Here is a 15,182-nt window from a genome sequence, read left to right as displayed (position 1 = left end):
ACCTTAATTCCAACTTGTGCTTCTTCCAGCCCAGCGTTTCTCATGATGTACTCTGCATATATGTTAAATAAGCATGGTGACAATATACAGCCTTGATGTATCCTTTTCCTATTGGAACCAGTCTGTTGTTCCATGTCCAGTTCTAACTGTTGCTTCCTGACCTGCATACAGGTTTCTCGAGAGGTAGGTCAGGTAGTCTGGTATTCCCATCTCTTTCAGAATTTTCCACAGTTTGTTGTGATCCACACAGTCAAAGGCTTTGGCATAGTCAATAAAGCAGAAGTAGATGTTTTTCTGGAACTCTCTTGCTTTTTCAGTGATCCAACAGATGTTGGCAATTTGATCTCTGGTTCCTCTGCCTTTTCTAAAACCAGCTTGAACATCTGGAAGTTCTCGGTTCACGTATTGCTGAAGCCTGGCTTGGAGAATTTTGAGCATTGCTTTACTAGCGTATGAGATGAGTGCAATTGTGCGGTAGTTTGAGCATTCTTTGGCATTGCCTTTCTTTGGGATTGAAATGAAAACTGATCTTTTCCAGTCCTGTGGCCATTGCTGAGTTTTCCAAATTTGCTGGCATATTGAGTGCAGCACTTTCACATCATCTTTTAGGATTTGAAATAGCTCAACTGGAATTCCGTCACCTCCATTAGCTTTGTTCGTAGTGATGCTTCCTAAGGCCCACTTAACTTCACATTCCAGGATGTCTGGCTCTAGGTGAGTGATCACACCATCATGATTATCTGGGTCATGAAGATCTTTTTTGTATGGTTCTTCTGTGTATTCTTGCCACCTCTTCTTAATATCTTCTGCTTCTGTTAGGTCCATACCATTTCTGTCTTTTATTGAGCCCATCTTGGCATGTAATGTTCCCTCGGTATCTCTGATTTTCTTGAAGAGATCACTATAGTCTTTCCCATTCTATTATTTTCCTCTATTTCTTTGCATTGATCACTGAGGAAGGCTTTCTTAATCTCTCCTTGCTATTCTTTGGAATTCTGCATTCAAATGGGTATATCTTTTCTTTTCTCCTTTGCTTTTTGCTTCTCTTCTTTTCACAGCTATTTGTAAGGCCTCCTCAGACAGCCATTTTGCTTTTTTGCATTTCTTTTTCTCAGGGATGGTCTTGATCCCTGTCTCCTGTACAATGTCATGAACCTCTGTCCATAGTTCATCAGGTACTCTGTGTATCAGAATTCAGAGTTCAGTAAATGTTAACAAAAAACTAAAGTTTATGACAGTGTTTAACATGTAATAATATTCATTGAATGTATTTATATTGTCACTATTGCATAAACTAATATTCAAATTTGTTAATTCATAACAAGAAATATAATTGTTAAGGAGACTGCATATTTAGGCTATCTGATTTGTACATTAATTCATACAGTCTCTGAAAGCAAGCTCTATAGGATGCCAAATTTATATGCAGAAGCAGGCCAAAGGGAGGTATAGATATTTAATGTCATCAGGCTTTGGTATCAAGATGCAATATCTCTGTATTAGAGACATACCTATTACAGGAACAGATCTAATCTCTTGGTCAGCAAAACTTCTGACTTTCTGGTTCTAGTTCTGAGCTTCCTACTGTAGTTCTATTACTATTAATACTTTCTATACTTAGTATAATGTCATAATTATTATAATTACCTCCAGGCTGTTCCAGTTCTTAAAGGTGATCTTGTATATATCTCTGTTCTGTGTCTGTTTTCTTTAAAGGAAGGCAGTCATCTTCCAGGATCTTGGAAAGACCCCAGACATCATGGTCCCCTTTTATACTGATTCTGTATATTTTCCTAAAGCTCTATCCACCTGATGTGAAGAGCCAGCTCACTGGAAAAGACCCTGATGCTGGGAAGGATTAAGGGCAAGAGGAGAAGGGGGCGGCAGAGGATGAGATAGTTAGATAGCATCACCGATTAAATGGACATGAATCTGAGCAAACTCTGGGAGATAGTGAAGAGCAGGGGAGAAGGACAGACGTATTGCAGTCTATGGAGTTGCAAAGAGTCAGACAGAACTTAGTAACTAAACAACAACAGAGTCTCTGTCGGTAGTATGTGCGTGTATACGTGCTAAGTCGCTTCAGTCGTATCTGACTCTTTGTGACCCTGTGGACTGTAATCCACCAGGCTCCTCTGTCCACGAGGATTCTCCAGGCAGAAATACTGGAGTGGGTTGCCATGCCCTCCTGCAGGGGATCTTCCAAACCCAGGGATCGAACCTGCATCTCTTACGTCTCCTGCTTTGGCAGGCAGGTTCTTTACCACTAGTGCCATCTACTACTGCTCAACTGAGGCCTTCTGTAATGAGGAATGGGAGATGTGGGAGTTATCTGTAGTGCAAAACTTGAGGGATGAATGATGGGGAATGTTCCTCACTAATCAATAATGAATGTTGATTTTCTTTCATCTGAAGTATTTTCAAGTTTCCCTTGTTATTTTTTCTTTGAGCCATTAGTTGTTTAGGAGTATCATTTAACTTCTACCTATTCGTGGACTTCCCAAATTTCCTTCTGTTGAGTGCTCCTTTTAATCTGTTTTGGTCAAACAACAAACTTTGTTTTATTTATGTCCTTTTAAATTTATTGAGGCTTGTTGTATGGCTTAACATATGTCAGTCCCAGAGCTTCCGTGGTGGCTCAGATGGTAGAGAATCTGCCTGCAGTGCAGGAGACCTGGGTCTGATCCCTGGGTTGGGAAGATCCCCTGGAGAAGGGAATGGCTGCCTACTCCAGTATTTTCTCTCTCTCTCTTTTTTTTTTTTTTTTAACATTTTATTTTATTTTCCTATAATCCAGTATTCTTACTTGGAGAATTCCATGGACAGAGGAACCTGGCCCGGGCTATAGTCCATGAGGTCACAAAGAGTTGGACACAACTGAGTGACTAACACTTTCACTTTTCATTATCAGTCCTGGATAATGTTCAATTACATTTGCAAATAACTTCTTTTCAAGCAGTTTCTTTTGAAAGGCACAATCTGTTGCACGTTGCTTCTGTTCACTGCCTACTGACCTATACCTAGATACAGCATAGAGCTAGCTGCAAGAGGCTTGAAATGTAATAGCCAGCAGGGGAACCATGTGTTCAGGTAAAATTTGGGGTTCAGTTCAGTTGCTCGGTCATGTTTGATTCTTTGCAACCCCATGGACTGCAGCATGCCAGGGTTCCCTGTCCATCACCAACTCCTGGAGCTTGCTCAAATTCATGATGCCATCCAACTATCTCATCCTCATGTCATCCCCTTCTCCTCCTGCCTTCAGTCTTTCCCAGCTTCAGAGTGTTTTCCAAGGAGTCAGTTCTTCACATCAAGTGGCCAAAGTATTGGAGTTTCAGCTTCAGCATCAGTCCTTCCAATGAGTATTCAGGACTGATTTCCGTTAGGATTGATTGGTTTGATCTCCTTGCAGTCCAAGGGACTCTCAATAGTCTTCTCCAACACCACAGTCCAAAAGCATCATTCTTCAGCGCTCAGCTTTCTTTATGGTCCAACTCTCACATCCATACATGACTACTGGAAAAACCATAACTTTGACTAGACAGACCTTTGTCGGCAAAGTAATGTCTGCTTTTTAATATGCTGTCTAGGTTGGTCATAGCTTTTCTTCCAAGGAGGAAGCGTCTTTTAATTTCATGGCTGCCGTCACCATCTGCAGTGATTTTGAAGCCCAGAAAAATAAAGTCTCTCACTGTTTGCATTGTTTCCCCATCTATTTGCCATGAACTGATGGGACTGGATGACATGATCTTAGAGTTTTGAATGTTGAGTTTTAAGCCAACTTTTTCACTCTCCTCTTTTACTTTCATCAGGTGGCTCTGTAGTTCTTCACTTTGTGTCATATGGGTGGTGTCATCTGCATATCTGAGGTTATTGATATTTCTCCTGGCAGTGTTGATTCCAGCTTGTGCAGCATTTCGCATGATGTACTCTGCATATAAGTTAAAATTTGGGGTGGAGGATGTTAATACTGAAAGGAAGAAGAGGAGAATGGATATTGGAGGACAGGCCTGTGATAGGCAGCATTATATTTGTGGTAATTTACTTTGAAATTTTAATACAAATTGTAATCTGAATCAATAGCTTGGGGTTATCATAAGGATTAATATAAATTATTTCTTTGAGGGTGGCTGAGTGTTAGTGCGGAACGTGGGGTCATTGATCTCTCTTGAGGCATGTGGGATCATTCAGATGCAACATGTGGGATCTAGTTTCCTGACTAAGAATTGAACCCAGGCCCCCTGCTTTGGGAGTCTGGAGTCTTAGTCACTGGACCACCAGCAAAGTCGAAAAAGTTATTTTTGATTACATGGCTTGTTATAACAATCCACTGTTCTTGCATTAATAAGATATAAGAAACCAGCAAATCCAGCCACCAAATCCACCAATCTTTATTAGTCCTGGAGCCTCTTAGAAGTAGAACATGTCACCCCTATATCTTTCTGTTTCATGGGGGATTCTGTTTTCTTAAATCGCTGAAAAGATTTTAGCATCTGTTTTCCGAGTGATCCTCTCACGGTGCTGAGCTTTGTGGCTTAGAGGCATGTTTGCCAACTTGCTAGAAAATACTTTTGTTACTAAGTTTGAGAACATTGTTAGCATAGCATAGCACCTGGTAGGAAGATAACTGGAGTTGGGGTTATGTTTGTTGGCTCTACCTTTCTCTCATCACTACTTGTATTTGTTAAAAAAAAAAAAGAAAGACAATAAGAGCATCAAAAACAAAAACAACCCCCCCACCCTGCCAAACTTCCAAAACAAAACCCCCTGCTCTTCAGTGAATAGCATTGGCAGGTTTGCTTCAGATCAGAGGGTAGCTGGAGATCACTTGCAGCTAGAACTTTCTGCCTCTCTTCTCTCCTCTCAGCGTGTATGCTTTAGTTATTGCTTCCTTCATGTAGAGGGCATAAGACCTGTGGCAACTGTTCCTTAAGCTTCAAGAACATGTAGGAACTCTTCTGTCAACCCCAGTAGAAAACGTCCTGTGGAAGGACTCCATCCTGCCTTGTCCCTGGTCGTGGGCCCTGTGATTGGCCAGCTTGGTCAGATAACCACCCCTCAGCACTCACTGTGCTTAGGGGGACTTGGTCATACCAGTTTCTCTTTGGCCTCACGCTGGAGCTGAGTGGCGAGAAAGTGAGGGAGAGGGCTGTGTGTCATTGTGGAGGAGGAGGCCAGGGTATCAGCACAGGTGTGATGTGGGAGGATGATTGGCGGGGCAGCCATTCCAAACTCTGTCGGCTGCATCAAACCGCTATGTTTTACACATGTAATTTAATTGGGTAATTTACTTGATCTTCCTGGTGTCACCTTCATTTATGTGAATAACTCCCACCAATGCAAGGTCTTGTGAGGTTTCCTGTGTATAAAGTGCATATCACATGGAGGTCATCAATGAGTGAGAGTCTGCTGCTGCTATTGATGCTGCTCCTGCTTTTGCTGTGTCATCAGTCACCATCAGCCCTTTTCCCCAAGTTCTCGTATTTAACTTTTTCTGTTTTTCTATAACACACCCTTGAGAATGTTCATAAACCTTTAGCTCTCCATTAACTATTGAAGTTTAATTTCCTTAACTACTCACTGTTTCTTTCAGACCCCCCTGCAGGACCTGGTCCCCACATTTCCTTTTCAGCTTCATCTCTCCCCCTCTCTCCACCGCTCTCTCCACACCCTGTGCTCGGGCTCTCAGTTACACTGCTGTGAAGGCCTCATGTGAGGTTTTCTGTACCTCTTCCTTTGCTGATGTTGTTACCTTGCTTGGAATACCCTCTTTTGCCTACCTTCTCTCTCTCATCAGAATTCTTTTTTTTTTTTTTTTTTTTAAGTCCCAGGTTAAAGCTTGAGACCTGATCACGTCTCTGTTGCTTTCCTTGATCTTTTTCAATGTCAGGGAGCATTCTGTTCACAGTACTTTCTGCCTTTATGCACATAATTTATTTTTGCTCTTTTTAATTAATTTAATTTTACAATTGTTTATGTGCTAGTCTTTTTTTTTTTTTTTTTTTACATTTTAAAATAGTCTAGGCCAATTATTTTATAGGATGTCCCACATTCTGAATGTCTGATTGTTTCCTAGTTAGGTTTGTTGTAATTATTTTTACTTATCTCTTTCAGTGTTTTCTGATTTATTACCCTGTCTTGCCCTTTTTTTTAATCTACTATAGTCTGATTTTTAAAAATGGAAGAGAATCAAGGATGTTTGTTACCTTGTTTGAGTTGCATTGTAACTCTCATTGGGTATTTTCAAACCTAATTATTATTTTTGTGTTTTGCCATGACACTGTTGGAGGGAAGATAAATATAGGGTACAGTAAAAGGGCTATTAAATGCTTAGGGAATGTTTTTGTCAACTGTGTTTTTGCCAGCTGTTTTTTAGTCAAGAACTCATTTTAACCCTGCTTAATGTTGAGAATTTTTTATAAAATGTATGAGTCGTGCTTATACTTGCAAGAAGACCCTACAGTATTTCAGTAATTTCTGAACATGAATTTCTATAGCTCAGTACTGTGCTTTTTTGTTTCATTTTTTGTTTTTGAAGAAAGTTTGCTTTGATTTATTGTAATGTTGTTCCATTGATAAGCTTACAATCAGCGAAAGCAATGGCATAGCCTATGTTATCAGCATGTTGCGCTGAGAAGGATAAGGCAGATCTTTGTGTACAGGCATGCAAACATCTCTGAGAAATTATTAAATTTACTTTTTCAGCTTTATTGAGATATAATTGACATGTAACATTATTTAAGGTGTACAATGTGATGTTTTGATATACATATATATTGTGAAGTGATTACTACAATAAGATTGAATAACCCAACCACCCTCACCTCTTATAGTTACCTTTTGTTTTGTAGTGAGAACTTTTAAGACCTACTCATTTAGCCACTTTTGAGTATTCAGTATATAGTGTTGACTGTAGTCATGTGCTGTACATGAAATCCCTGAGATAGAGTTATCTTGTAGCTGGAAGTTTGCCTCTGGCTCAGTACAGTGGATGTAGGCCATCTGTGGTTTAAAGTGGGACAGTTTTCTTCAAAAATGTAACTCCATGATATTGGCTTGTTTTACTTCTTTGTCCCATAGTGGAAAAAATACCAGTTGTTGCAGTGTTAAATATTTTTAAAGCTTTAGTTGTTTGAAGTTTTACTTTATTTTTTACACATAACTAAGTTAATTCTAGGAATATTTACTGAATGTCAACATGGGGCTAATTGTTCAGAACAGTCTTTGCTTAGCTCAGCCTAGCATCAGAAACAAAGGATAAAAATGTTTTATCAGTAAATATTTTTTGAACACCTGCTGTGTGCCAGACACTGTCCTGAAGCATAAGTCAGATACAATTTCTACCCCCTAAGGAATTTGCAGTCTTGTGGGTGAATCAGACAAGTAACCAGCCTCTATAGCACAAGGTGGTACATGCCAGGATTGGGAAACATATAAGAGACTCTAGGAGTCCAGGGGTGGGAATTCTAATCAGACAGAGAAGTAGGACGCTTGATGAGTGACAATCCAAGGCAGAAAATCAGAGTCAAGGATATTCTAAACTGAGAAACACTGGATGAGAAATCTCAGAGGCAAAAAAAAATGTGACCCATCTGGGGAGTTGCAAAGACAAAGTTAAAGCAGTTTTTCTCAAAATGTGTTCTCTGTTTGCTTGAGTCAGAATCATCTGGGAGTGATTCTTAAACCCCCAGTCACCTTTCAGGTGACTCTCAAGCTCACTGAAATATGAGAAACATATTTTAGTTGAGAGTTAAAGAATATGAAGGAAAAATGAAAATATAGTGTAATATATGCTATGTTTAAGGTACACATAAAATTCTGTGATTAGCTTTATTTGTATAAACTACTTCCATGATGATGTCTCAGAATCTGCCTGCAATGCAGGAGACCTGGGTTCAATCCCTGGGTTGGGAAGATCCTCTGGAGTAGGGCATGGCAGCCCACTCCAGTATTCTTGCCTGGAGAATCCCATGGACAGAGGAATTTGGTTGGCTACAGTCCATGGGGTTGCAGATCGGACATGACTGAGTGACCACGCACAGGATAAAACATTTTAAATTTGCTAATTCCTATCTTTAAGTGATGGCTGGGTAGAGTGGGACAGGGATGGGGAAAAGGGAGGAATATTACTATAAAATTTATCTCTTTATCCCTAGATGATTCTAAAAACTCTGTTTATCTTTTATTCATTTAATGTTTTTGTTTTTCTTTTAGTCCAAGGACAAAATGATGAGAGGCTCTCGCAGAGGATGTGTTAGACTCAGAGTGAGTATTTATTCATTTTTATTGAAACCAATTTTGACAGAAAAAACTATTTTGACAGATTCATGGGAGTCTAAATTTAGTTTAGCTCCCTTACTTAATTGTTGGGGCAGACAAGTTTAAGACTCAGAGGAAAAACAACTTCTCCAAGTTAACTCCAGAACCAGGGCTATAGTTAGTTCTTTTGACCCATTAGTTTAATGTTGTATCCATGACTTGATGCATCTACTGATTTTTTAAATCTCTGTTTTGTGTCCAGGGACAGGGGCTAGAAATTAAATGAGTTGTAGTGTTGGCAATAGAGTAAGCAGTAGGAAAAACTCTGGGAAATCCCCACTTTCAGCTGCTTAATTCTTTCTGTTCAACACTATTATTTTTTTTTTATTCATCTATAAAACTTTATTGTAGAACAATATTTTTTTTTCCATTTATTTTTATTAGTTGGAGGCTAATTACTTTACATCATTGCAGTGGTTTTTGTCATACATTGAAATGAATTAGCCATGGATTTACATGTATTCCCCATCCCGGTCCCCCCTCCCACCTCCCTCTCCACCCGATCCTTCTGGGTCTTCCCAGTGCACCAGGCCCAAGCACTTGTCTCATGCATCCAACCTGGGCTGGTGATTGGTTTCACCCTAGATAATATACATGTTTCGATGCTGTTCTCTTGAAACATCCCACCCTCGCCTTCTCCCAGAGTCCACAAGTCCGTTCTATACATTTGAGTCTCTTTTTCTGTTTTGCATATAGGGTTATTGTTACCATCTTTCTAAATTCCATATATATGTGTTAATATACTGTAATGGTCTTTATCTTTCTGGCTTACTTCACTCTGTATAATGAGCTCCAGTTTCATCCATCTCATTAGAACTGATTCAAATGAATTCTTTTTAAAGGCTGAGTAATATTCCATGGTGTATATGTACCACAGCTTCCTCATCCATTCGTCTGCTGATGGGCATCTAGGTTGCTTCCATGTCCTGGCTATTATAAACAGTGCTGCGATGAACATTGGGGTGCACGTGTCTCTTTCAGATCTGGTTTCCTCTGTGTGTATGCCCAGAAGTGGTATTGCTGGGTCATATGGCAGTTCTATTTCCAGCTTCTTAAGAAATCTCCACACTGTTTTCCATAGTGGCTGTACTAATTTGCATTCCCACCAACAGTGTAAGAGGGTTCCCTTTTCTCCACACCCTCTCCAGCATTTATTGCTTGTAGACTTTTGGCTAGCAGCCATCCTGACTGGCGTGTAATGGTACCTCATTGTGGTTTTGATTTGCATTTCTCTGATAATGAGTGATGTTGAGCATCTTTTCATGTGTTTGTTAGCCATCTGTATGTCTTCCTTGGAGAAATGTCTGTTTAGTTCTTTGGCCCATTTTTTGATTGGGTCATTTATTTTTCTGGAGTTGAGCTGGAGGAGTTGCTTGTATATTTTTGAGATTAATCCTTTGTCTGTTGCTTCGTTTGCTATTATTTTCTCCCAATCTGAGGGCTGTCTTTTCACCTTGCTTATAGTTTCCTTTGTTGTGCAAAAGCTTTTAAGTTTCATTAGGTCCCATTTGTTTATTTTTGCTTTTGTTTCTAAAATTCTGGGATGTGGGTCATAGAGGATCCTGCTGTGATTTATGTTGGAGAGTGTTTTGCCTATGTTCTCCTCTAGGAGTTTTATAGTTTCTGGTCTTACATTTAGATCTTTAATCCATTTTGAGTTTATTTTTGTGTATGGTGTTAGAAAGTGTTCTAGTTTCATTCTTTTACAGGTGGTTGACCAGTTTTCCCAGCACCACTTGTTAAAGAGGTTGTCTTTTTTCCATTGTATATCCTTGCCTCCTTTGTCGAAGATAAGGTGACCATAGGTTCGTGGATTTATCTCTGGGCTTTCTATTCTGTTCCATTGATCTATATTTCTGTCTTTGTGCCAGTACCATACTGTCTTGGTGACTGTGGCTTTGTAGTAGTCTGAAGTCAGGCAGGTTGATTCCTCCAATTCCATTCTTCTTTCTCAAGATTACTTTGGCTATTCGAGGTTTTTTGTATTTCCATACAAATTGTGAAATTATTTGTTCTAGTTCTGTGAAAAATACCGTTGGTAGTCTGATAGGGATTGCATTGAATCTATAGATTGCTTTGGGTAGTATAGCCATTTTGACAATATTGATTCTTCCAATCCATGGACACGGTATATTTCTCCATCTGTTTGTCCTCTTTGATTTCTTTCATCAGTGTTTTATAGTTTTCTATGTATAGGTCTTTTGTTTCTTTAGGTAGATATACTCCTAAGTATTTTATTCTTTTTGTTGCAATGGTGAATGGTATTGTTTCCTTAATTTCTCTTTCTGTTTTCTCATTGTTAGTGTATAGGAATGCAAGAGATTTCTGTGTGTTAATTTTATATCCTGCAACTTTACTGTATTTGTTGATTAGCTCTAGTAATTTTCTGGTAGAGTCTTTAGGGTTTTCTATGTAGAGGATCATGTCATCTGCAAACAGAGAGAGTTTCACTTCTTCTTTTCCTATCTGGATTCCTCTTACTTCTTTTTCTGCCCTGATTGCTGTGGCCAACACTTCCAAAACTATGTTGAATAGTAGTGGTGAGAGTGGGCACCCTTGTCTTGTTCCTGATTTCAGGGGAAATGCTTTCAATTTTTCACCATTGAGGGTGATGCTTGCTGTGGGTTTGTCATATATAGCTTTTATTATGTTGAGGTATGTTCCTTCTATTCCTGCTTTCTGGAGAGTTTTAATCATAAATGGATGTTGAATTTTGTCAAAGGCTTTTTCTGCATCTATAGAGATAATCATATGGTTTTTATCTTTCAGTTTGTTAATGTGATGTATTACATTGATTGATTTGTGGATATTAAAGAATCCTTGCATTCCTGGGATAAAGCCCACTTGGTCATGGTGTATGATTTTTTTAATATGTTGTTGGATTCTGTTTGCTAGAATTTTGTTAAGGATTTTTGCATCTATGTTCATCAGTGATATTGGCCTGTAGTTTTCTTTTTTTGTGGCATCTTTGTCTGGTTTTGGAATTAGGGTGATGGTGGCCTCATAGAATGAGTTTGGAAGTTTACCTTCTTCTGCAATTTTCTGGAAGAGTTTGAGTAAGATAGGTGTTAGCTCTTCTCTAAGTTTTTGGTAGAATTCAGCTGTGAAGCCATCTGGTCCTGGGCTTTTGTTTGCTGGAAGATTTCTGATTACAGTTTCGATTTCCTTGCTTGTGATGGGTTTGTTAAGATCTTCTATTTCTTCCTGGTTCAGTTTTGGAAAGTTATACTTCTCTAAGAACTTGTCCATTTCTTCCAAGTTGTCCATTTTATTGGCATAGAGCTGCTGGTAGTAGTCTCTTATGATCCTTTGTATTTCAGTGTTGTCTGTTGTGATCTCTCCATTTTCATTTCTAATTTTGTTAATTTGGTTCTTCTCCCTTTGTTTCTTAATGAGTCTTGCTAATGGTTGTCAATTTTGTTTATTTTTTCAAAAAACCAGCTTTTAGCTTTGTTGATTTTTGCTATGGTCTCTTTAGTTTCTTTTGCATTTATTTCTTCCCTAATTTTTAAGATTTCTTTCCTTCTATTAACCCTGGGGTTCTTCATTTCTTCCTTCTCTAGTTGCTTTAGGTGTAGAGTTAGGTTATTTATTTGACTTTTTTCTTGTTTCTTGAGGTAGGCCTGTAATGCTATGAATCTTCCCCTTAGCACTGCTTTTACAGTGTCCCATAGGTTTTGGGTTGTTGTGTTTTCATTTTCATTCATTTCTATGCATATTTTGATTTCTTTTTTGATTTCTTCTATGATTTGTTGGTTGTTCAGAAGCGTGTTGTTTAGCCTCCATATGTTTGAATTTTTAATAATTTTTTTCCTGTAATTGAGATCTAATCTTACTGCACTGTGGTCAGAAAAGATGACTGGAATGATTTCAGTTTTTTTGAATATACCAAGACTAGATTTATGGCCCTGTTCAACACTATTAAATAATGGGTGTTGTAGCAGTTATGTCCCTTAGAAATATAATATGAACAACATATATAATTTAAAATTTCTGTTGTGTCACATTTAAAATGCAAAAAGCAGGTGAAATTAATTTTAATGATATATTTTGCTTATGCCAGTATATCCAGAATATTATTTGAACATGCAATCAATTAAAAAATGATTGAGATATTTTATGTTCTTTTTTTTCATACTATGTCTTTGGAATTCACTCTGTCTTTTGTACTTATGGCACATCTTGGTTCAGATCAGCTGCATTTCAGGTGCCCTATAGCCACATGTGACTCAGCGCTACCTTATTGGACAGTACAGGCCTATAGCTTCAAACTGTTTTTTATTTCCTGATCAGTTTCCACCATTGTCTGAATAGCTAAAGACAAGGAAGAATGCAGGGTTGGGGATATAGTTTCTAGTACTCAACTGTACCTAAAGAAGGGCCTATCTCTGTCCTAACTATTAATAGGTAAATCAGCTTCTAGTGGCATTTTCTTCTTTCGGATTCCTGTTGCTTTCTTTCTGCCATCTTTTTTTCTGCACCCTTACTTTTGAAGATGTAAATGTATTTCATAAATATATGATTGCCTTTATTAGCATTAGGTTATTGATAGAAATGGGAGATAACTTTGAGAAAGAAATCAAATTCTAATGGAAAAATTTTGACACTGAGATAGGAGTTAAATATGGTGAATTTGCAGGAGGGAAATGAGACAGGCTTGTTTCGAACAGATGGTGTATATATGACAGCATAAAGATTTTTGAAAATTCAGCTTATTGTACTGTTGGCTATTTTTTTCCCCTTTCCTTTGGTTTTTGCTTTTGCTTTCTTGGTTTAATTGCTTTTCTAAGCACTTGTTATTGACCTCAGTCACCGCTCAGTCTGGTATTAACTGCTTTCTTGGCTTGAGGTAGACTCAATAGTGAGACTTTGGCAGAGCTATAGTGAGACAGCTCTTCAGTTGAATTCAATCTGAATTGTTACATTTAATGGACAATTTTTTTCTTTTAAATATAGCTTAACTATTTATTAAACCTTGTGACTCCTTGTAGGTTAAGAAGCAGAATTTGGCCAGTTACTGTGGAAGCTTGTCTGTGTGTCCCATTCAAACTGGAGCCCGCTCCTTGTCTCCTAAAATAGCCACTCTTGTTTTATAGGAGCCACTTCTTGGATTTGCCTTCCTAAATTCTACATTTTATCTTGCCCATTTAAAAAAATTGATAGCTTTTGTTTGCAGTTTATCTGTTGAAGACTCTAGACCCTTTGACCTGTAGGAGTTTTCCATAGTGTAGGTTTTATCGATTGCACACTGGTACAATTCAGCATGTTCCTCTGTCTCTGCTTTTCCTACATATTGGCAGCTGGTCCAGAGACTGAGTCAGATTTAGGTTTGATCCTTTTGGCAAGACTTTAGGCGGTGTTGTGTTCTTTTATTAGGAGGCAATGTCTGGTTTTTGCTCGTCATTGGTATTAGCGACTTTTTTTTTGGCTGCAGGATGTTAGTCCCCTAACCAGGGATTAAATTTGGATCACAACACTGAAAGTTGCTGAGTGCTAACCACTAGACCACCAAGGAACTCCCAGATATTACCAACTGTTGATGCAGTACCTAGATCCATTTGCAAAATTATGATATTTTATCATTTTTTTTAACTTTTTATCAGAAATAATTATATAAGGAAACACTTCATCAGTTATTTGGTTACCCAGTGCTACAATTCAAATAGGATAAATAAAGGATTGATTATTTTCTTTTACTTACTCAATGTTCATAATAATGGACTTAAAACAACACTCATTTATATATATAAATGTCTGTATATACCCAAAAGAATTGAAAGCACAGCCTTGACTGGATATTTGTATACATAGGTGCTGTTTGCAAAAGCATTACAATAATCTAGACATGGAAGCAGCCCTAGTGTCCATTTGATGGATGAATGGATAAACAAATGTGAAATATCCATAACAATGGAATAGTGTTTAGTCTTAAAAAGAAAGGAAATTCTGACACATGCTACAACATGGATGAACTTTAAGGGCATTTGCTACATGAATTAAGTGAGTCACAAAGTGACAAATACTGTTTGATTCTACTTATATGAGGTACCTAGAGTTGTCAAATTCATGGAAACAGAGAATAGAATGGTGGTTTACAGGGGTTGAGGCTAGGAGGATTGGAGATTTCTTGTTTAATGGATACAGAGTTTCCAGTTTGAGAAGATGAAAAAGTTCTGGAAATGGATGGTTAGGATGGTTGTACAACAATGTGAATGTTCTTAAAAATATTAAAATGGAAAATTTTATGTTATGTGTACTTTACCACAATTAAAAAAACCCCATGGTATATTTCTACAGTTCTGTAGATCATACATCTTAGAAAGGTTCTCTCCTTGTTGAAATCATGTTAGCCAGGCTGGGCTCTTATCTGGAGGCTCTGAGGGACTACAAGGGGAGAGTCTGTTTCCAGGTTCATTCAGGTTGTTGGAATAATTCAGTTCTTTGTGATTAAAGGACCAAGGCCCTCATTTTCTTGCCGGCTGTCAGCTTGAGATCTGCTCTTAACTTCTAGAGGCTATACATACTCCTTGTCCTGTGGCCCTCCATCTTCAAGTCAGCATGGTGCATGGAATTCTTTTAGTGTTTTAAGCCTCTCGTTTTTGTTACCAGCTGCAGAAAATACTCTGCTTTTAAAAGGTCTTAAATGATTAGAATAGGTTACACCCACCAGATAATCTCCCTTTTGCCATGTAATCACTTCAGTGATTACTCATCCTGAAACATAATCCCTGCAGTAACTTCTCATCATATTTGCAGTTTCCACTCACACTCAAAGGGGAGGAGAGAAAACAGGGGACAGGGGTCATTGGGCGGGGTGGTATTTTAGAATTCTACCACACAGCATGACCGAGAAGAGCTTGCTATAC

The 15,182-nt window shown here is 38.3% G+C and overlaps 1 protein-coding gene across 7 annotated transcripts in view; it reads left to right on the top strand.

Moving 5' to 3' along the window:
* The window catches only part of OSBPL9 (oxysterol binding protein like 9), a 175,305-nt gene that overhangs the window by 18,502 nt on the left and 141,621 nt on the right, over positions 1–15,182 (top strand). For all 7 annotated transcript variants that reach the window (XR_011487874.1, XM_070468164.1, XM_070468163.1 and 4 more), the window contains exon 2: positions 8,212–8,262. Coding sequence is in view for 6 of the 7 variants with exons in the window: in XM_070468164.1 (XP_070324265.1) it covers positions 8,212–8,262 (51 nt within the window). In the remaining variant the exon portion in view is untranslated. The remainder of the gene's footprint in view (positions 1–8,211; positions 8,263–15,182) is intronic.

This window comes from Odocoileus virginianus, chromosome 5 (genome assembly GCF_023699985.2).
Source record: "Odocoileus virginianus isolate 20LAN1187 ecotype Illinois chromosome 5, Ovbor_1.2, whole genome shotgun sequence".
In the NCBI taxonomy this organism is placed as follows: Eukaryota; Metazoa; Chordata; class Mammalia; order Artiodactyla; family Cervidae; genus Odocoileus; species Odocoileus virginianus.
Note: the sequence above shows the minus strand (reverse complement) of the source record. Positions and strands in the feature narration are given on the sequence as shown.